The sequence below is a fragment of the Dendrobates tinctorius genome, unplaced genomic scaffold (genome assembly GCF_039654945.1).
Source record: "Dendrobates tinctorius isolate UK_male_01 unplaced genomic scaffold, ASM3965494v1 ptg000213l, whole genome shotgun sequence".
Lineage (NCBI taxonomy): Eukaryota > Metazoa > Chordata > Amphibia > Anura > Dendrobatidae > Dendrobates > Dendrobates tinctorius.
In genome coordinates, this window is record NW_027361880.1 from 3,604,961 (window position 1) to 3,626,868 (window position 21,908).

A 21,908-nucleotide genomic window follows, 5' to 3' on the forward strand; every position below is an offset into this window, starting at 1 on the left:
AGAAGAGCGAATATGTTCAGGTTCCCTCTATTTCCTAAGCTATAGCGCCATCCCACCCACACATCCCTGCACCGTGTAATTGGCAAGCTATAGTGCATGCCGAATAAGCTGCAGAGGGAACTTGGCTTCCTTGATCGCGTTGGCTGAACAGCTGATCGCCGCCTCAGCTGAATGTGTCGTCGCTTACAGTCACAGCACATGCACGGAGAGCCTGTGTGTTGGGCTCTCCATGCATGTGCTGTGACACAGCCGCGACATATGCAGCTGCGGTGCCGACCAGCTGTTCACATGGCGCGATCCAGGAAGCCAAGTTCCCTCTGCAGCTTATTCGGCATGCACTATAGCTTGCCAATTACACGGTGCAGGGATGTGTGGGTGGGATGGCGCTATAGCTTAGGAAATAGAGGGAACCCGAACATATTTGCTCATCTCTACACTGTGTGTCGCCTGATATGGGGCCAGTGGAACTACTGATCTCTGATTGGGATTTGTGGACCGAGGAGATTGTATGTTGGCCATCTACCTGAATGGCCAATATAGGGCATGTGCACACGTTGCAGAAAATTTCTGCACAAAAACCTGAATCCCTTCCCAGAAACCGCACCTATTTTTCCGCGGCGGTTTTTGTGCATTTTTTACGCGGTTTTGATGCGTTTTTTACCGCAGCGGTTTCTAAAAGCATGGGAGAAGCCTAAACCGCGGAAAAAAACGCAAAATTAATGTGCATGCTGCGGTTTTTACCGCTATGCGGTTTTTTCGCGGTAAAAAACACATCAATGTGCACACAAAGTGGAAAATGCATAGAAATGACTGTGCAGCTTATTTTTAGCGGTTTTATAGTGAAAACCGCGGTAAAGACCGCTAAAAAAACGCTGTGTGTGAACACAGCCTTATATAACCAGCCAGCTTTCATGCACTGAGCCCATACACACGTGACCTCCCCCCGATACACACGTAGCCTGCCCGTGTCATGTTCTATGGCACAGGGTTTTTACGGGATCTGAGGGAGAAACCTCTTTAGCAAGCAGCTATGGTGCAGCTCAGCATTCCTCCATTGCTATACCTGCTGCATTGTTCATTCTAACCACATGGCCATTTATATAAGGCCTCTTTCACACTTCCGTTTTTGACAGTCAAGATCCGCCGATTTGGAAAAAAAAACGGATCCGCCATTTTTCTTTGCGGATCCGTTTTTTTCCCCCATTGACTTTCATTATTGACAGATCTTGATGGATTGCCGTCCGTTGCATACGTTTTTGTGAGGATCCGCCAAAATGTTGGTGTCTGTCAACATCCTGAACGATTTCCAAACGGAGTTTGCAACGTTTTTTTGGCCGGCGGATCCTCCAGACAGATTTAACCCGAAATTCTGTCTGGGTGCCGGACAAAGAAAAAAAAAATGCTCTCTCTCTCTCCCCAATATTCCCGAGTTGCCTCAATGTGAGGAATGTGACATGACTGTTCCCAGTAAAGGCCTGGGCTCAGCATTACAGAGCTGTGGGACATTTCGACCAGAATTCCCGCCTTTACACCGGCTTCCTACATGCTGCGAGCTGCCCGTGTGACACAATGAGAAGCACTGCTCCTCCCCTACCGCCTTCGCCATAGTAACGTGCACCCTGGTGACATCACCGGGCGGCTGGGAGCGCTAGAAACAATGATTGGTCAGCTTTATTTCCAGGGTGACGTGTTACTGATAAGCCCCGCCTCTCATTTTTTATTGGAGGACTCAACTTCCTTTTCACATGCCTGGCGTTTCGCTTGTCCAATTGGCTTTCGAGTGCGCGTTAGTCTTTCATTACGTCCTCTTTTTTCCCCTTTCTAACCGAACCAGGCGAGGAGATTGTGTGGCCGCCATTTTGTGCTAGAGGCGCAGAGAGCAGCAGACGGTTCCCGCTAGTTCTCAGCGCGTTTCCTTCTGTCCGTAGCCTCTCTCCGTGTTGTCTATTCGCTGAAGCCAGAGACTCAGCGGTGCTGACCAGGAGAGCGGCGGTAAGAGGTGAGTCATCGAGCCCAGACGTGTCGGAAAATGGCGTCTGTGCAAAGGCCGTAGGGAAGCCCGAGCGCCGTGTGTGTGAGTGTGGGCGCCGTTATTCCGCACGGTGCGGGGATGTGTGGGCGGGGTGGCGCCTTTTCTCTGGATATTTTTCTTACCACAGAGCGGCTTCCCGGCGTCCATTACGCGTCATGGCTAGAACATGGCGCCCGCCGAGCTTTGTGGTAAATCTCGTGTAAGATCCCAGTGGCTACCGTGCGGCAGCCGGCTACTGCGGCAAACACGTGCTGGTGATCTCCCCCGATTACATATGGCTTCTATAAGGCTAGGCCTGATCCCCGGCCCTTATTACGGATAGCCTGTGTGAGGCTTGGCCTGTTCCCCTCTCACCCTGATCAGGGAGGGTATCTATAATAATGCGCTAAGCAGCTTCTGTCCGGTAGTAACTTGGTGACGTCACATCCAGACAGAAGCTGCCTTTGGCGGTAGCACTGTGCCTCTTCTGCCCGCACACTCCCCGACACCATACACCTTCCTAACACACACCTTCCTCACCATGCCAGCCGTCACCACACACCTCTTGCCATGTTAACCCTCAACACACACTCCTCTCACCTTTCACCATCTCCACTCACGTTCCTCCCCCCCCTTCACACCACATACGACCCTTTCTCTCAAGCCGTCATCGCCGCTGCTCCACGGTCGGCATCGGCACGATCCCCGACATCTTCCGCCTGCGCCATCCTGGATCCAGACATTGTCCACGTCGGCGACATGTTCTTGCGGTGACGCCATCTTGGATCGGCGAAATCCCGCAATGCTCAAGATGGCGTCGGCGAAATCTCGTGAGATTTCGCCGACGCCATCTTGAGCATCGCGGGATTTCGCCAATCCAAGATGGTGTCGCCGAAAGAACATGTCGCCGGCGTAGACGACGTCGGGATCCAAGATGGCGTCTGCGAGATTTTGCCGACGCCATCTTGGATCCCGCTGAATTTCATCATTTATTTCACGCCGTTTATATGCCGTGTTGCTGTACCCCACTTCTATAAGAAGACTATAAGTATCTGTTTACACTACAATACTCCAGGATGCCTTCTTCACTGCCAGATAACTGCCAAATAGACTCCTCTACCTGTGCCAACATGAGTCATACCAAAAAGTATGCCAATGCCAGTGAAAGGAAAGCAGCTTTAGCACTACGTCAAAAACAACGCCGTGCTAATGAGACTCCTGAGGAAAAACACAATCGCCTTGACAAGATTAAGGCTTATAAACGCCGTCGTCTCACACACAAATCCCCTGACTCTAAATCCATTAGATTGGCTGAAGAAGCCTCTGCACGCCGACAACAGACGGCTTCTTCCTCATCATTATTAGTAGTCTCACAACAGGATGCCTCCACATCGGCATGTGGAACAAGTTACTACCACACTTCATCCTATATGCTGTTATTTCATCCTTTAACAGAGCTGGGTTTTTGTGAACAGCTAAAAAGATAGGCGGGATGGCTGTTCACCACATCTCCTTCTCAAGGTGTGCCGCACAACACATGGTCAACGCTACATCACTATCCTCCCCATGCGATAGCATCGGGCCTTAATCTAGTATCTAATAAAGGCCTGCTCACCCCCTAATTACAGACGGTGTGAATAAGGCTAGGCCTCACCCCCTTCCCTTGTTATGGATGGCATAGCTAATAGCCCTCTGCACCCCTAAATTTAATGATTTACAGGTTGTGTATTTAAGATGAGACCTGATGCCCCCCCCCTCCATTTATTACGGGTGGCATATGAAAGCCCTGCACACCCTCAAGTTACAGACGGTGTGTATATAAGGCCGAGCCTGATCTCCCACCCCTTCCACTTGGCAAATGTAAAGCTCATCCTGTTCACTTCCCCCTTAATGGCGTATGTAAAGAGATTGGGGGGAAAAAGTGTGGTGGGGGGATGTTGGCTCACCAAGGGTGGATCATTTGAGCCTCCAGGGAAAGTATTTGATGTGCAGGCAACAGGCAGAGATAAAAAAAAAAAAAAAGTTAAAACACTACTTATCATGATGCAGATTAAAATAATTTCATGGTGATAAGAATGGGGGGTAGATGGGAACAAAGACAAGTGTCTGTGGATTAAGCTCGAGGCTCGAAACATGTTCACCCATGAATAATAGATGTGTGACTGCCTATGTTGTGTGCCCTTTATACTGTCTATTTTACACTGCTAATCTTGTTTCTAAGCTCTAGCTGGCATTGGAGGCCAGAGCTGAAATTTCCCAGCATTCCTTGCTGCTGGAATTGTCTCATTTGCATTGAGATGGGCTGTCTTTAAGTCCAGCACTGCAGAATTTCCATGTATGAAGAAATACTGAAGATTGTACTCTGGCAATGGTTACATAAAGTACTACAGCTTTTAGTTTTGCCTAGAGGATCATCTGTAATAAGGCGTCTGGAGAACACCATTTTTTTTTTTTTTTCTGTTTTCGTTATGCCATACAAAGGTACAGTATAGACAGATGTTTGTTTTATTTATAGCTGTACAAAACTTATAGGGTTCATTCTCTACAGGGCAAAGACAACCCTTTATCAATGAGTGAGGGGGATAAGTTGCACTCCAGAACAGTCACTTTTTTTGTGCTCAGGGATGTCACCCCCCCCCCCCCCCCATATTGGTCCACTGGCATCTGGTGAGGGTGTCACGAGCGCCTCGCTGCCCCATTCCTCCCCTGCTGCTGCACTTTGATATAAGGGGATAGGAAGTCTCATTTGTAAAAGAGCATTCTTTTTGAAAAAAAAAGAACAAAGCCATACTTGCCTCTTATTCCCCAGAGCATGGGTTGTTTCCCTAGTCTGTATTTACAATATCCCACCGACACGGCTTGCTGGTCGATCAAACTTTTTTCTGCTTGAAACGTCTTTTTTTTGTTTTGTTTTTTTACCACCGCAGATGTTTTAAAATGCTTGTGTTGGGCTGTCATACAAAAACTGGCATGAGTCCCTCCTCAACCTAATGTTGTGATTGTACACTGCTTCAGGTTTTGGTTTCGGGAAATTGCATGGAACATGGATTTTCAAGCTTTTTACTGAAGTTTTTTGGATATCAGCACCATTTGCCAACCAAAAAACTAGTAACGGTTGTGGCATCAGGGATGTTGTAACATTAGTGAACTGGAGAAAAAAAGGAGCAAACAATGTGTAGCAAAAAAAGTCAATAAATTTTATTACGTATCATATGAAGTGCATAGCATCATGTAAAGTGCCAATTAAATTGCAGATGAGTACACACAAAGCAGCCCACACCTCCAGACAAGATGGAAAAAACATCCCCCAATATGTATAATGGTAAACCCCACAAAGATTTGTTAATTGTATACGCTCATTGCATGACTGCCCTATTAAGTACAGCTCCAAGTGAACACTTGCAAAATATAAATCCCAAAAATGGACAGCAAAGTGATATATAATGTTAGCAGACCGACCCAATGGTCCAGGGAATGCAAGTTGCCTATAAGTAATGTAAAGGGGCTGTCAATGAGTTCAAATCATAGTCCACAGTATATAAGGGCTTGCCAGAGGGAGGGTGGGCGTCTGGCAAGAAACCACCGACGCGCATTTTGCAGCGCGCAGAGCCGCTTTATCACGCTTTGTAATATTAGTAATGGGGTCAAAACCATATCATTGATGCCAAGTTGGGTCAATCTCTTAAGCCCTGTGGATAGGTAATAACTTGCAGATCACTTGGACCATCACTTATTCTGAGAAAAGGGCTACACGGTTTAATTTGAGAAATAGCCCCTATTGCTTACCACCCCTCCATTAAGTCTGTGGCATTGTCAGAAATAGGTGAGTTATGTTCAATAGAGTCTGTGCTTTTGTACACTGCTTTAGCTAACTGGGGGCATGAAAAAGTCACCTCTCCGAACCCAAAGGTGCACCCTGCCTTGGTAGAGTCTGAATATGTTTAGGGTATGTGCACATGTTTGTTTTCCCAGCAGATGCTGCCTGCAAAAGTGCTTAAAAAATAAACATGCACATCAACGCCTAAGGCTACTCTCACACTAGCGTCGTGCACTGCACGTCGCTATGTGTCGTTTTGGAGAAAAAACACATCCTGCAAAGTTGCCCGCAGGATGCGTTTTTTCTCCATAGACTAACATTAGCGACGCATTGCGACGTTTGGGCACACGTCGCATCCGTCGTGTGACGGATGCGCCGTGTTTTGGCGTCCGCGACGCACAAAAAACGTTACATGTAACGTTTTTTTGTGCGTCGTCTCCGCCATTTTCGACCGTGCATGCGCAGCCGAAACTCCGCCCCCTCCTCCCCGGACATTACAATGGGGCAGCGGATGCGATGGAAAAACTGCATCCGCTGCCCCCGTTGTGCGGCGCTTCCACACTATGCGTCGGTGCGCTGCAACGTCGCATAGCGACGTGCAGTGCACAACGCTAGTGTGAAAGTAGCCTAAATTGGCTCATGTGCACTACGTTCTGTCATTTGCCACTTTTTAACAGTTTCAGGCTTCGAAAGCTGTGAAACTGCTAAGAAGGAACCGTCCATTCTTCTGGTGGCCTCCGCTTGGGAGTTGCTGCTATTTTTTATATATATTGTGTATATATGTGTGTATATGTGTGTGTGTGTGTGTATATATATATATATATATATATATATATATATATGTATATATATAGTCAAAACACAATAGTGTCCTAAAGATAATTAAATTGGCACTTCAACTACATCAACATACACTTATGGGCAAGAAAAGTAACTAAATTACCCAAAATGAAGCAAACCAAAAAATCTGTGATAAAATCGCATCATTTTATTGGGTACAAAAATTTATGAAAAGGCTACACGTCCACATTATTCATAAGGGGGCAAAGCACAGATCAAGAAAAACAAGGGGAAGAAATAATATACACGAGCTAATATGCCAATTAATCATTCACATAGTGCACACAAGGTAGCACAATAAATACTAGTATATCTATCTCACTAATAATTAACCGCACACCACCACTAAAATAAGCACCTTAATTCAGTACCCCCTTTAAACGAATAATTCATATGATGAAATAACCAGACCCAAAGTTATATATAAGTCTCTATAGGGATAAAGAAATTCAGTTAATAACGGTATAGCTCATAAATACCTTGACACAACTGACGACCAGAGCACAAAAATGCAACACAGCGCCAGCAAAATCATACCAGCGCATGGTCAGTGTACCCAACGCTAAATATAGGGTACACTGATCGCATGCAGCGTCATGCGATCAGAGGAGGAACTGACCGGAGGGGGCGGGGCTTAGCGGCGGCACTGCGCTGCGCCCGAGAACGCTAGTGTGAAACTAGCCTTAGTTACTTTTCTTGCCCATAAGTGTATATTTATGTATGGAGTGTCTGGAATGCCTCTTCAGGTAAAACGCCGCCCGCATTTTCCTGACGCATCTTTTGCTTCAAAAACAATGTATCTATTCTAGTGCCTAAGATGCTGTGTGCACATACCCTTACAGATATTGACGCATTTTTGTTGCTCTGAACTATTTGGTGGCTTGTCAGAAGTATCTTTCACAGGTAGTAGAGGAGTGTCAAACAGCACTGTATGAATTTGTTATTAATGGTGCATTGTATGGTCCACACTCAACCAAGTCTTCATCTAGCTATGGGGTATATGAAGAACAGTAAAATGAACAGGTATGTATACTGAATAATTCTCTGTAGTTTATGGGAAACTGGAAACTTGTCTGTTAGCATCTTCCATAAACTACAATGGAGAAAGCTGAATCCCATGGTCTCTTCCTTTCTGGACTGGAAATAGGAGAGAAGGGGATCTCTATCTTCCTGATATGTTGGAAGCTATAATTCGGTATCTGGTAGATATTTATGATATATTGCAAGCTTTGGGAACGGTTCAATCTAACAATGTTGCCCTTGACCAAAAAGACTGCACCCCAGGTGTAAGGGCTCTTAACGGTATTAGCTGACAGTCTAATTAGTGTGGGACCTCTCATACTTCAAGTTCGTGGGACCTCTCATACTTCAAGTTCACAAAATGAGTATTTGATGCATTTTTGGCATTGCTTATTTACATTGTGCACAAAAAACACAGCATCTTACATTTCTGTGGAACATTATGGAATTTATGGAAGTCTTATGCCCATTTTCCTTTTAGTTCCTTTTTCACTACAAAACCTGACGTGCATTTTTGAAATTTGGGACCTGTTGATTTCTCTTGCGCTAATGTTTTTTACTTGCAAATTTTCTCATAAACTTGAGTGAGGTGAAGAAATTTGGAGTTAAGTGCCTATGCATTTTTGATGCCTCTGCACCAGAAATGCCCTAAAAATGTATGTAAGGGTGTTTTCACATTGCGTTTCTGCAAGTGTTTAGTGGCCCTTTGGAATTTATGTTCAGACATACGCCCGTTGGGCCATAGACTGTAATGGTGACGGCAGAGCGAACGTGTGCTCTGTCGTGCATAATTTTCATGTGCACGCCCCCAAGAGGACACTCAGGTGAAGTAGACTGTCTTGAGTGTCCACTCCCTGTAGGCGTAACCTCCCGAAACTGGTGCGCGTCAGTGAATGCTTGCTCTGCTGTCGTCATTCGTCTGACCCAGTCTGCTCATGCGTTTTGCAGGGGAAGTTTGGACGTAAACTCTGACGGGGGCCACTGAACCGTTGCAGAAACTCAATGTCAAAGCACCCTAATCCGTACATGACTTGATCAGTAGTTCTATCAAATCGAAGAAACAGGACATATCCAAAACAATCTACAACATGACCTAAACGAACTGACAAAATGCAATTAAAGCAGCTCGAATAGTTAATTTAAAGCAAATCGGTCTGCAGGGTTTTGCTAAACTACAGACACTGTCAGATTGGCAATTGTTAAACTGATTAAAATGAGTTGGGGTTAATGAGATTCTTGTTCTTTGGGGAAGGACTGTTGGTTGTCTTACCTTCCTGCTCAGAGCCAGAGAAATCAAGGAAAGTCCTGCCTATTTGCTGCCCTGAAGCACAAACCTATTCCTCATAATAGCGACAGGGTGGCATGTGGGCAGGTCTTTCCTTGGTTTCTCTGGCTTAAGCCCCCGTCACACTATACGATGTCCCAGCGATCCCACCAACGATCCGACGTGATGGGATTGCTGGGACATCGTTGGGCTCATCGCTGGTGAGCTGTCACATAGACAGCCCCAGCGATCAGGACCAGCGACGCTGGTTTCTAATGTAAACGTCGGGTATCCAGGAGCCGCGCGACTCCTGGATACCCGCTGTTTACCCTTGGAAACTGGCCTACACGCTGGGTTCCAAGGTAAACATCGGGTATCTAGGAGCCGTGCGACTCCTGGATACCCGACCTTTTCCCTGGAAACCAGCGTGTACGCCGGTTTCCAAGGTAAACGGGGTATCCAGGAGCGGCTCCTGGATACCCGACATCTACATTAGCAACCAGCGTCGCTGATCGCTGGTCTCTCGCTGCCACACAGCGATGTGCACTGGGCAGTGGGAGACCAGCGATCGAAAAATGGCCCAGGCCGCTCGAGCACGATCAGCGATAACCGGCAGGGGGGCCGGTCGCTGATCCCCGTCACACACAGAGATCTCGCTTAGTGTGACGGGGCCTTTAGAGTAGGAAGATGAGACTCTGCCTGCAGTCCTGTCCGGGAGCACAAGCATATCATTGGCTGAAAACTTCTAACACTGACTACACAAGAACCACAAGATGGATTTCTTCACCCCAGGTATTTTAATCTGTTTGACACTACCAATCAGACAGTGTCTGTAGTTTACTTGGCAAAATCCTTCTGACAGGTTCACTTTAATGTAGAATATGTGAAACATTATGAGCATACCAAATATATTTGCAGGATCTTTGCCTTACTGTGTCATTGAGGAGGAACCATGGGGTCCTGATTCCCCTGTCTTTTTGATCGTTGGAGCTTAAAGGGAATCTGTCACCCTTTTTAGCCCCTATTAGCTGCCGGCATAGACATTGGGGGCTTATCTACAGCATTCTGTAATGCTGTAGATAAGCCCCCGCTGTAACCTGAAAGATAAGAAAAACACGTTATATTATACTCACCGAGGTGGGCGGGCCAGTCCGATGGGTGTCGCCGTCCCGTCCGGCGCCTCCCTTCATGCGATGACGTTCTCTTCTCCCGTCCTGTAATGGCGCATGCGCATTGCTCTGCCTTGTTGAGGGCAGAGCAGAATTCTGCAGTGCGCAGGCGCCAGACCTCTCCTGATGCCTGCGCACTGCAGGACTCTGCTCTGCCCTCAATAGGGCAGAGCAGTGCGCCGGAGCCATTACAGGACGGGAGAAGAGGACGTCATCGCATGAAGAAGGGAGGCGCTGGACGGGACGACACCCATCAGACCGGACCGCCCACCTCGGTGAGTATAATCTAATGTGTTTTTCTTCTTTCAGGTTACATTGGGGGCTTATCCACAGCATTACAGAATGCTGTAGATAAGCCCCCGATGTCTATGCCGGCAGCTAATGGGGGCTAAAAAGGGTGACAGATTCCCTTTTAAAGGGGTTTTCTGGCCTTGGTATAAAAGTCTGCAGTCACGTTGTAACTGTAGATTTGAGTCCTCACATCCTGGGGATTCTCTGGAGCGGGGTCATGTGACCCCCAAATATGTGAATCTTGCATACTTCTGGTCACATTCCGTGTAGACTGTATCTGGTCTTGCTCCATCCAATTACATTGAGCAATACTGTGCCCATCTAGTTGCCATGTGTCTACATGTATACAAATCATACTTGTGGTCATGCGCCCAGCGCTGGCACCAGAGAATCCTCACAGCACGCAGTGCATGGATTCACAAGTCTGCAGTCATTCTTAGGCTATGTGCACACGCTGCGGATTGGTCTGCAGATTTGTATCTGCGGAACCGCAGGGATTGGCCTGCGGTTTATCACCTCTACAATGGAGGAGATGGTAAACCGCAGCAGAATCCGCGGAAAAGTGACCTGTCATTTCTTTCTGCGGATTCAAAACCGCAGCTTTTCCGCAGTTAAAAATCTGCAGCATGTGCACAGCAGATTGTAAATCTCATAGACTTACATGCTACTGTACACGGTCTGCAGATCCGCAGCGGCAAAAACCGCAGCGTGTGCACATAGCCTTAGTGTGTAGACCTTAAAGCAATCGGATGTTAATGCTATCCAGTTGACTATTGATAAACGTTCATTGTGACATCTCCCATTTAATTTTACCTGTCATGATTTTTGACTGCATACTAAAAATGTGGTCTGTTGCATATTCATTACGGGTACTGTTTTTTACCAACCTAGAACAGATCGCCAAATGTGACCTGACAATACTCTGCTGAATCTGGTTAGTTCTTACTGGTGCTTTGTGCTTCAGCCTTTATTATCAAATCCATGCTTTCCTTTACACTTTTGAAAGAAAATAGTATAAAAACAGGGATTTATTCTTTGTCCCTCATGGGCAGATGTAACCCACGTGATCTCTCTAAGAAACGTGTTCTTGTGCTAGCTGCTTTTCAGGCTCTTTATTTTTATTTATTTTTTAACCATAAGGATGAAATGCCTGTCATGTCACTTTCTTGCCTCTCAGTAGGGTCAGTGTTTTTGTATACTTGTAAATCATAATTGAGTATGTGCTGTATTTAGTTTGTTTATGTATCTGTTTGGATGGAGGCAGTGCTACATGTTCATTTTTCCCCTTCTATCCCCCTTAAAGTATGCCTTATTCCAATTCCCCTGAATCTAAACTATTCTCCCATTCTCCTTTTCACAGGACAGAGATCTGAGCAGCAGTTCCCAAATTCCCCCTCTACCTTCCCTGACCTGTTCTGAAAGAACTTAAATACGTTCCCCCTCCCCTTGTTTATCATTATTGCCAATAGGGAAGTGCACATGTAGTAGTTCAGTTGCTTTGAATAGCCTGAAGTGATCAAGCACCATCCCATTGGGGAAAAATTAATCTTACCACTTCTCCAATATTTGCTGCTGTTATGAATTTTAACTTTTTTTTAATACAGAAGAACAGAATGCTGCACCTAAGTGCTCAGAACAACCTTTCACCTCCTGCCTACCCCCAACCCTCCCCTTCCCATCCCTTCAATGCAAAATTTTTGGGGTGTATTACCTAATCATGTTGACAAATGACGGTTTACAAGAAAATCATTTTTAAGAATTGCTAGTATTTTTAAGTGGACTTTTTACTGAAATTCTCTACAATTTTTTTTTCCCTCATTTGGATTATTTTCATAATTTTTTTTCCTTTTTTTTTTTTTCACAGCGAAGAATTTTTTTTGAAACTCCAACTACAGTAAGTCTCGCATTTCCTGTGTTTTTAAATTGTTTTTTTTTTTTACCAAATTTTTCCTACCTTACTGGTCTCCTTTTTAACATTGCTGTATTTCTAATTTTTTTATAGTTTTTATATAAACTGTGTATTTATATTGGTACAGATGCTAATTTTTTTTTCAATGTTTTCATTTTTATTTTTTTTATTTTTTTTTAATTTTTCATGGTGGGGGTTGGATTGGGAAGGAGTCTATAATTTTTAATTATGCTTAATCTACAATTTTTGTGCTAAACTATTTACATTTCTCCCAGTTATAATGTGTAGATGTTACAATTTTTCTTGCTTTGTTGTACGTTTTACTTTATGCAGCTATAACTTAAATATTTTCAAGCCTTGGTAAAGTTTTAGTAATGCTGTTGGAACACTTGTGATGTTTTCCTACTGTGCATTACCGTTGTGGGCAGTGGCATTTTTGACAGTTGCAGTTAATGTCCCTTCATTTAGGCCCTTTCCCTGCCCCTCCCCACTCCACCTCCCATACCTTTTTGTCCAACCGCTGACAATCTGCAGCAGGGAACGGAGAAAGACCACTGACAAGTTAATCTACTGATGCCTGGTAAGACTGGTTGATTACTAAGGTAAAAAAAATGTACATCAATGACATGTTACTGTTAACCAAGGCCCTTCACTTTGTTTGCCTCAGACTTGCTCATACATCTTATTCCATAGTTGTAAAAAGTTCTGTCTGTAATTGCTGAGCAACTCTGAGGACATTAGAATGTACTATAAAGCTAGTACTAAATAGTGACTTTGGTGACAATACACAACCAAAAATTACTTTATGCCACCTCTACATCACACCATGATATAACTGAATATGTTCATGTACATGCATAAGTTACTGCAACTTGCTAGCAACACAACCATGTTCATGTATATTGTGTTATTTGGATGTGACATGTGTTGCTGCTAAAGTCACTCTCCAGGCTTAGACTGGACTCACAAAGCCATGTATCGCTATCCAAGCACGGACCAGCTGTGGGGCTCATGCCCTAAACTCAGCAGCTTCACATAAGCCTAGGAGGATCATGAGTTCGCATCAGAAGACCTGTGGCTAGTCCTTACTCAGACCCTGACACATGGATGTGTTAATCTGGCCTAAGGCTGCATTTGCACAACCATGTGCAGACTGCAATCCCAGGACTATCTGTAGGGCTCTTCACCTGAACGAAGCCTCGGGAGACGTGGTTATGGCTATTGCTGTCCATACATGGATATGAGTTCAGCCTAAAGGTTTTCAGAGAGCTGGAGTATTCCACATCTTCACTGGCCATAAACATTCAACAAAGGGATAGCCTAATGTGTTTGAAAACAGTTTTAACATGGAAGATCATTTCTTCCCTTGGATAATCTGTGCCAGCAAAGGTGCTTTATCAGTGACTACTACTTTGCTAAATGGTGGGGGTGACCACTATCTAATGTGTATGGCCATTACAAGATCATGGAATAATCTTATTGGGAGAAACGGTTAAAAGGCACACCTAATGTGCTGCAATGTAGCATGCCTTGTATATGGAAGTAGTGGGTATTCCTGCAGCCGCTATACTGCTTGGCACCTCTGATCAGAAGTCTCTGGCCCAAAGGCAGAAATAAGCATAAAAGCCTGCTTTATTGGCCTCATAATGGCTTCTTCAACCTGTATGGAAATCTTTCTGACCAGGAGCAAGGTGCCTTCTCATGATGCCACTCATTCTGAGTAACAATCATTTTAATTTTTATTTCATAAATCAATAATAGACAAGAAAATAAGCAACTTTAATGTATCTTATCAGAGAAATCTGCTTTCTCTGCTAAAATTGGTCAGTCATCAATATTCTCGATTCTGAGAAAAATCTGTATTCTGCGAAGACACTCTCCCATTACTGCTACTAATTCGACTTTCTGTAAAGGGGAGGAGCTAGAGGTAGAGCTCTGCCCCTTCCCCATTCTACATAGATGGTAGTTCCTATGTATAAGATTCTTTCTCGGTAATGGGAAACTCTATCTTCACTGAAAACACATCTTACCTCAGAATTGAGAAGTTTGATTGCTGATCAATTTTTGGCAGAGAGAATCAAGTTTCTGATAATATACATTAAAGTTGCTTATTTTCTTGTGTACTATTGATTTATTAAATAAAAATTAAACCAATGGTTACTCTTAGACCTTATGTCTATTCCCCATTGTACCATATAACTTACCTAAATATATTGAGTTCTGATTATCAACTATTCATGAAACTGAAAGAATTTATGCCCAACTCAGTCATAACATATTTTTGGATACTTTAAAGTTTTCCTATGAATAAAGTACATTTTAATGAATAGATCTTGGAATAAGTTTCACAAATTAGTTTTTTTTTTATAAAAATTGTCCCTGTGCTGAGAATCTAATAAATGTGCCCCTCCTGTTGTACTGTGTAATGGCTGTGTCTTACCGTACAAGGACATGGTCTGATCATATCACAGCTCATGAGCAGGGGAGGAAGCAAATGGGATATAAAGATATTATAGCACAGGATCACAGATGCTACTTTCTGTGACGTAAAGCAGTTCCCTGCCTGTTAATGTTTTTAATCTCCCACAAAGCAGCAGCTGTGATCCCGTGCTGTCCTGTCTGTATACTCTCTTGCTTCCTCCCTTGCCCAGGAGCTTTGGTATGATCAGACCATGTCCCTGCACAGTAAGACACAGCCATTACACAGTACAGCAGCAGGGGTGGGCACACTTAAGCACTGGAACCTTTTTGCTTTTTTTTTTTTGTACTATTGCATCTAATTGTGGAGATTTGCATTACAAACAATGTGCTTTGTTCATAAGACAACTTTCTTTTTTAACAGCCCATAGATGCTAAGGCCCTCGTACACATATTAGATAGTAAACTGTTCTAGCCATACACAGGTTCTTTCCTTAGTGCTACTGTATTCTCCAAGAATCCTGATGGTGGCTTATTTCCCATAAAAATCCAACAGGCCTGATCCTTCTCTCCTTGATGACTATAAGGGGAAAGTGGGCGGTCACCCCTGTACACATTAGACTGGTCCTATCCTGCTGATGTCAGTGGTTTTGGCGGACTTCAATCTAATATGCATGGGGCCTTTAGGTCCCACTTTTTTTTTTTTTTTTTTTGTCTGAGCTACTTTACATGGGACTCAGGACTAGCCGATACTTAGTTTTTATGCCAGGGTTTTTTTTCCCCATATTTGGCCAAAACACAAGCAGAAAAAAATCTCTCGAATCCACTCGTGATTTTGGTAGAAAACAAATAAATTGAATAGAAAGTGTGCGACATGTCACAACCTTTTTTTTTTTTTTTTTTTTTTTCTTTGTGATGCTCTGAATACATTTGCATCATATTATTCCTTCTATTCGAAGTCTCATATTTGGCAGAGATTTTCCAAAATGTTGATAAATTAGCTTAGTGACCCTGAGTTCTTTGTTTTTAATAGATACACCCTGTGTTTTGGCTGTTGGGGTGCTCCGTACATTTAGTATTCAATTTTAGCCACTCCTGGCAAAAAGAAACAGCACCCTGTTTCACAACAAGTGAATCGCCTGTATTTGCCACTAAACTGCTGTAAACGTTGTGTGGTGTTTGCCACATGGCATAATGCTGCATATAGGCACACTTAGATAATTACAGTATAAACGATGACTTTGCCCACACATCTATCTGTAGGTATGACTTGTTGAACACAAACTAGGTTTTCACACGAGTTGATTCTTAATCTTATTAGGTTAATGTGCCTTCAACGTGCAGCAGCTATTTTTCATAAAGTTTCTTGTTAACGAATTTGTTTTTAAATAGTTTCTATTTTTTTTTTCTAGGGTTCCAAATTGCTACTGTAGATAGTAGTAGAGACATGGCGAGCAATGTCACTAATAAAACAGACCCTCGCTCTTTGAACTCCAGAGTATTTATTGGGAACCTAAACACATTAGTGGTGAAGAAAGGAGATGTAGAAGCAATCTTTTCTAAATATGGCAAGATTGTTGGCTGCTCCGTACACAAGGGCTTTGCATTTGTGCAATACAACAATGAACGCACTGCCCGTACTGCTGTAGCAGGGGAGGATGGACGAATGATAGCTGGGCAGGTCCTGGGTGAGTGACTGGAAAACAGTATTTTTTTTTTTTTTCTTTTTCTTTTTTTTCTTTTTTTTTTTTTTTTTTTTTTCCTCCTCCAAAGCCATTTAGTAGCTTTATATGGACTTTGGTTGACATTTTGGACATATTTATATATAAAACATTGTCTATTTTTTTGTGACTGTATTTTATGGCTTTGAATCTGGAATCTTATTTAACAGCCAAACTGGAATTCCATTTGATTTTGAGCTCCAAGGCATAATTTCTGTAAATAACTTTATTTAAAGTAAACTTTGACCATTGTGATGAATGCATCATAGAGTGGTGTTGCTTTTTGTTTCATTCTTTCAGATATCAACTTGGCTGCTGAGCCCAAAGTGAACAGAGGAAAAGGAGGAATCAAGCGATCAGCGGCTGATATGTATGGGTGAGTTTTATATATGGGCGAAGGAAGCTTCAGTGTCTATAACACAACTTTCTAATAGGGTTGTCAAAACCTTCATGTAGAAGTGGCCAAGCGTGGTATTTAAAAAGATATTACGGTTCCCTGCTCCACACCGCACTGTTGTACCTTCCTAACAATAGGGTGCTTAAAACTATTTTAGATATCTGCTTGAGTATTAAAAATGCAGATCATGTCTGGCAGAAGGAAAAAATATTTTAGTATCCTAGTCTCCTCTTCCTCTCTGGTTTGAAACATACTGCCAGACGTGGAAAAGTTCATATATTTCCCTCCCTGCTTCTGTTCAAACAAGATGTTAGGACTTGCTTATTTAGCACCATCATTCCATAGAACTTTTACCGGCATTCACTGTCCCCATTGAGGACAATCTTAAGTTCCATTGCAGTATGTATTTCAAGTGAGGTAGGGAGAACATGCAAACTGTGCAGAAGTGTCTTGACAGTGTTCAATCCTAAATAAAGCTTCACTTTTTTTTTTTTTTTTCTCCAAACTGTGCTTTGTCTTTTTAGGTCTTCCTTTGATTTGGACTATGATTTTCACCGGGACTATTATGACACGTATGTGAATAACCTCTTGCTATGAAAGCTTTGCACATGTCACACTGTACAGGTTATATGACTACTGCCTACTATTACAGCTATACTGCAGCCCGTGTGCCCCCACCACCACCCCCAATAGCCCGAGCTGTTGTACCTTCAAAACGTCAGAGAGTTTCCGGAAATACGTCCCGTCGTGGGAAGAGTGGTTTCAACTCAAAGAGTGGTCAGCGTGGTGGGTCTTCAAAGTCTACTAGATGTGAGCACTGAATTTTTAATGATTTTGTGAAAAAAAAAAAAGTTTTTGGATGTCATTCGGCGTCTATATATTGAGCATCCTTTAAAGGGGTTTACCCATGAACAGTTAATTTTAAAGTTCATTTTAATCCATAGATCTTGCAATAATTTCCACAATTGGACATGTTTAAATAAAATGTTCCCGTGCTGAGGTCTTATCAACATGCCCCTGCTGTGTACTGTGTAATGGCTGTGTCTGACCATACAGGTTTGCTTATACCACAGCTCCTGGACAGGGGAGGAATGATCAGATAATGTCCCTGTATGGTCAGACAGTCATTGCACAGTACATTTAGCAGGGGAACATGAATAAGATTCTCAGCACAGGAACAATTTTTCTTTTTTTTTTTTTCTTTTTGTAATATTGTTTCAAACACTTCCAATCGTGAAACATATTATAATTGCAAGATCTATTGATTAAAATGTATTTTGTTTGTAAGAAAACCCCTTTAATTTATGGTGCACAGCTCACAAAATCAGACATTACAGCCCCAAAAAGCTAGTTATCAATTCAGTTGATAGAAGTGACTGGTTTTCAAGCGCAAGAAATGTAGATTGATGCTCTAGTCAAAATGTACTTTTATTTGGACACTGGTTCAACCGCATTGTATTCAATAAGCTAATGGTTGCAAAAGCTATGTGAACCAGTCTTTCAGGCACCATTAAATGCATTAGGGTGCAAGAAGTTTGGGAGATAAAGGCATAATGGGGGGGTGAAATGAGTCAGATTAATGGATGAGGAAAACCTGTTAATCAAAAGTCCTGAGAAACTAATTCAGTAGAACTGGCTTAGTACCAAGTTATTGGGGAGAGCCTGGTTTGTGAAGTTAGTCTTAAATCACTGTCAGAATGTAGAGTGCACAGATGGCAAATAAAGGTAGGTGCAGCACTATGGAAAGCTTTATGGTTCCCTAGGGGACATTTTTTTTTTGCTGTGGATCAATATTAAGTATTTTACAACTTTTTTTTTAACATAACTTGTTTTTCTACACTGACGGTATGCTCAAACACCTGCTACTTTCTGATGGTGTAATGGAAGTGAGGCAGCTAATTGACATTTCATACCAAATGAGGTATGTTTTACATTTGGAACACCTTAAAAGTCAAAAGTAACTGCTGTATCAACTGAAATATTATGCTTGTGGGTACCGAAATAGAAACATCACAACATCCCTATGTATTTCTTACAACTTTTTTTCTTACAGTGAAGGGAGATGATCTACAAACCATTAAAAAGGAACTCAGTCAGATAAAGCAAAGGGTGGATTCTCTTCTGGAAAGTTTGGAACGTATTGAGCGTGAGCAGTCAAAACAAGGTAAGCATTTGTCTCTGCATCGAGGAATATAGGACTTGAAACATGAATCTTATTTTAAATGGTTAAGCAGAATGTTTGCTACTGTGCAGCAGTGTGATTGAAAATCTTTCCTACTACAGAGACCAAACTAGATGATGACCAGAGTAGCAGCTCTGTAAAGAAAGAAGAAACAGTTGTGAAAATGGTGGCTGAGGAAGCTGGTGAATCGGGAGAAGAGGGAGACCTGCTGGATGATGATGATCAGCCAGAAGACACCGTAAGGGCTTGTCTATTGTAACTCTAATTGGTAGTTGCTAGACATAAGTGAATCAAACAATTCTATGGATTTTCCATGGAAAACATGAAATACAAATACATGTCCCTTTATTCTGAGGGTGTCTAAAGAGTATAAAAAAGAAAACTTTCACTTGTCCTCGCATCACCTGTTCTCGGCACATTTTCAGATTACCGATGCTTGCTCTGGAATCCATGGGTTTCTAGTGCTGGGTCGGCAAGAAACAGATGGGTGATGTGGAGATACCAGTAAAGTGACTCTATTTTTTTTTTTTTTTTCTTACATTTTAACGGCCTTATATGGATGAAAAGATTGCCAAAGGCCACCGTTTTGCTGACTTCATGGTGTAGTAAATTATAAAAATCCTGTCTTGGAATACAGATCTTGACAGATTAGCAAAACTTTGCATCCCCTGTAGCATACCAAGTTAACTATCACTTGTATTAAGTCTTAATTAAAACTGGTTTTCCACTACTATGACAATCCCTTCTCAATCTGGGTGCTTTGCCCATTAAAATAAAAACGCCTGTGCTCTCCTCCAGTATCGGCACTCATGTTACCGGTGCCAACGTGAGGTTGTTGCAGCTGCTCTGACTTCTATGCCGTGACAACCTCATGTGAGCCCTGGGAACAGAGTGCAAGACACTGCTGGAACAGCACTGGCTCCACATGTGAGTATGGGTATTATTTTAAAGGAGGCAAACATTCAGATTGAGAGGAAACTAGTAGTGGACAACCCTTCTAATGGTCCACTTGTCTACACTTTTTCTACTATTTAAAAAAAAAAAAAAAATGCTGCCTTCCTTGTGTCCTGTTGAGAAATAAAATCCAGACAGATAAGTTGCTGTGGTCATTTGGATTTTGAAACTTATTGTGACTTTAACCTTACCACACTTAAACCATGGTTCGCTCAAGCTAAATTGATAAACTACCTTTTTTTTTTTTTTTAAAGCTTGAAGAAATAAAAGATGGTGACAAAGAAACAGAAGAAGGAGAAGATGAAGGGGACAGCGTAAATGAGGAAGAATCTTAATTCCAGTCCCTGATGAACTCTTCAGCCTGTTGTGTATAGTTGATTCATAGCTTCACCCTGTACCATCAGTCTCACCACCAGCTCTTCAAGCCTGTTTATTATGCACTCTGCATTTCCTTTGCCTCCTTTTCATTTTGATATCTATTTGCGACTTCTAGAATAAAACCTGTATTGTTTTTACATTGTTGTCTTGCGGTCTCTACTAGTTGTTTTTTTTTTTTTTTTTTTTTTCTTCCCCTGGGTTTTTTTCTTTAATTTTAGGTCCTGTCATTTTAGTTTTTATAAATGATAAAACATATCCACTATGCTATACCTTTGACAATGTATTGCTACAGTTGAAGTTGGTGTAAAATTTGAAATGAAAAATTACATTTCTTTAGAAATAAACTTTGTTTTTATAACGTAATAGTCTTGTCTATAAATAGAAGAAACATGCAGAAAGACTTGTACAAAAAAATGCTTAACTCTTGGTTTGTTTTTTGTAATTTCATCTATCTGCCTTCAACCAAGATGGTCTGCTTTAGCTGTATGGAAATACTGTTCTGGAGAAACTGTCTTGTGCAGAAAAAAATAAATGTGCTGTGTGATCAACCTGAACTGCAGCATGAGTAGTAAGCTGGTATAAGCTAATTTTATTGCTTACCTATGAGCAGCTGAATATTCTATTGTAGGATATCCTCTTGCTGGGCTATGTTCACACCTTGTATTTGCTGCCTTTTTCCTGCAGGCAAAACCTGCTCTTGGCAGTAAAGAAGCTGCTTTCAAAAGGCAGATTTTAGATGAATAAATACGATCTCGCTAAACAGCTATATTAACATAAGCATACCTTTTCTCGTTCATTTCTATAAAACCATGAAGTCAGAGCTAAAAGGGCTGTTGTGCTAATTAAATTGAGGAAAATGGTTGTATTAGCACATTCTGGTAACAATAAACACCTGTACAAATGGGCAATAAAAAACAGATTAGACCTACCGGTAATGTTATTTCCAGGAGTCCATCCTGACAGCACGATGGGGGTTGTAGTTCCTTCATCCATATAGGGACAGGAAATGCATGAGAGGTTAAAAGGTCCCCTCCCACACTCCAGTGACTTTTCAAGTACCACACCAGTATGGATGCAATTATTTTAGATTTAGTACAAGCATATTTTCTCTATCCCCCATGACTGCACCACAGAGAGGGGATCTGCCCCACGGGGACAGGAAACCTACAGATAAAAAGGTGGTACCTCTCTCCCGCTTCAGTTGGTTTCCTGTCCCCATAGGGAACCTACGGACTCGCCACTCGTCGTTGGATGCCGGGGCCAGCCACTCCGGAGGTTGACAGCAGGGGTTCCCTGTCCTGGCTGGGGTGGTAACCCGAGGCGCCACAGCTGGAAGGTCAGCGGGCCTCCAGGGTGTGTGGGGTGGTGAGGCGGCAGAAGCGCTGCTGAAGACCGCCTCCCCCAGGAATCTCTGCTCCAGGCGCAGTGGGCGTGGCCCCAGGGGGTGGGGGGCCCACTTAAACAACCAGGTAGCACAAGGGGTCTGGACGGAGGACGAAGTAGCAGCTTCCTCAAATATGAAAGAGCTCTTGACAGT

At 42.9% G+C, this 21,908-nt stretch overlaps 1 protein-coding gene across 6 annotated transcripts; it reads left to right on the top strand.

Moving 5' to 3' along the window:
- The first annotated feature begins 1,735 nt into the window (after positions 1-1,735).
- On the top strand, positions 1,736-20,925 carry HNRNPC (heterogeneous nuclear ribonucleoprotein C). 6 transcript variants are annotated; one of them, XM_073554758.1, is made up of 10 exons: positions 1,736-1,999; positions 12,277-12,306; positions 12,790-12,901; positions 16,152-16,427; positions 16,761-16,836; positions 17,382-17,429; positions 17,510-17,643; positions 18,911-19,021; positions 19,141-19,277; positions 20,248-20,925. In XM_073554758.1, the coding sequence occupies exons 3-10, from the start codon at positions 12,895-12,897 to the stop codon at positions 20,326-20,328; spliced, it is 870 nt and encodes a 289-aa protein (XP_073410859.1). In that variant the 5' UTR covers positions 1,736-1,999; positions 12,277-12,306; positions 12,790-12,894; the 3' UTR covers positions 20,329-20,925. The 6 variants fall into 6 exon arrangements, with proteins under 6 accessions (XP_073410859.1, XP_073410860.1, XP_073410857.1 ...); XM_073554759.1 differs by having other exon boundaries at positions 1,737-1,999; positions 12,790-12,923; positions 17,510-17,667; XM_073554756.1 differs by having other exon boundaries at positions 1,737-1,999; positions 17,510-17,667.
- Positions 20,926-21,908: the final 983 nt, after the last annotated feature.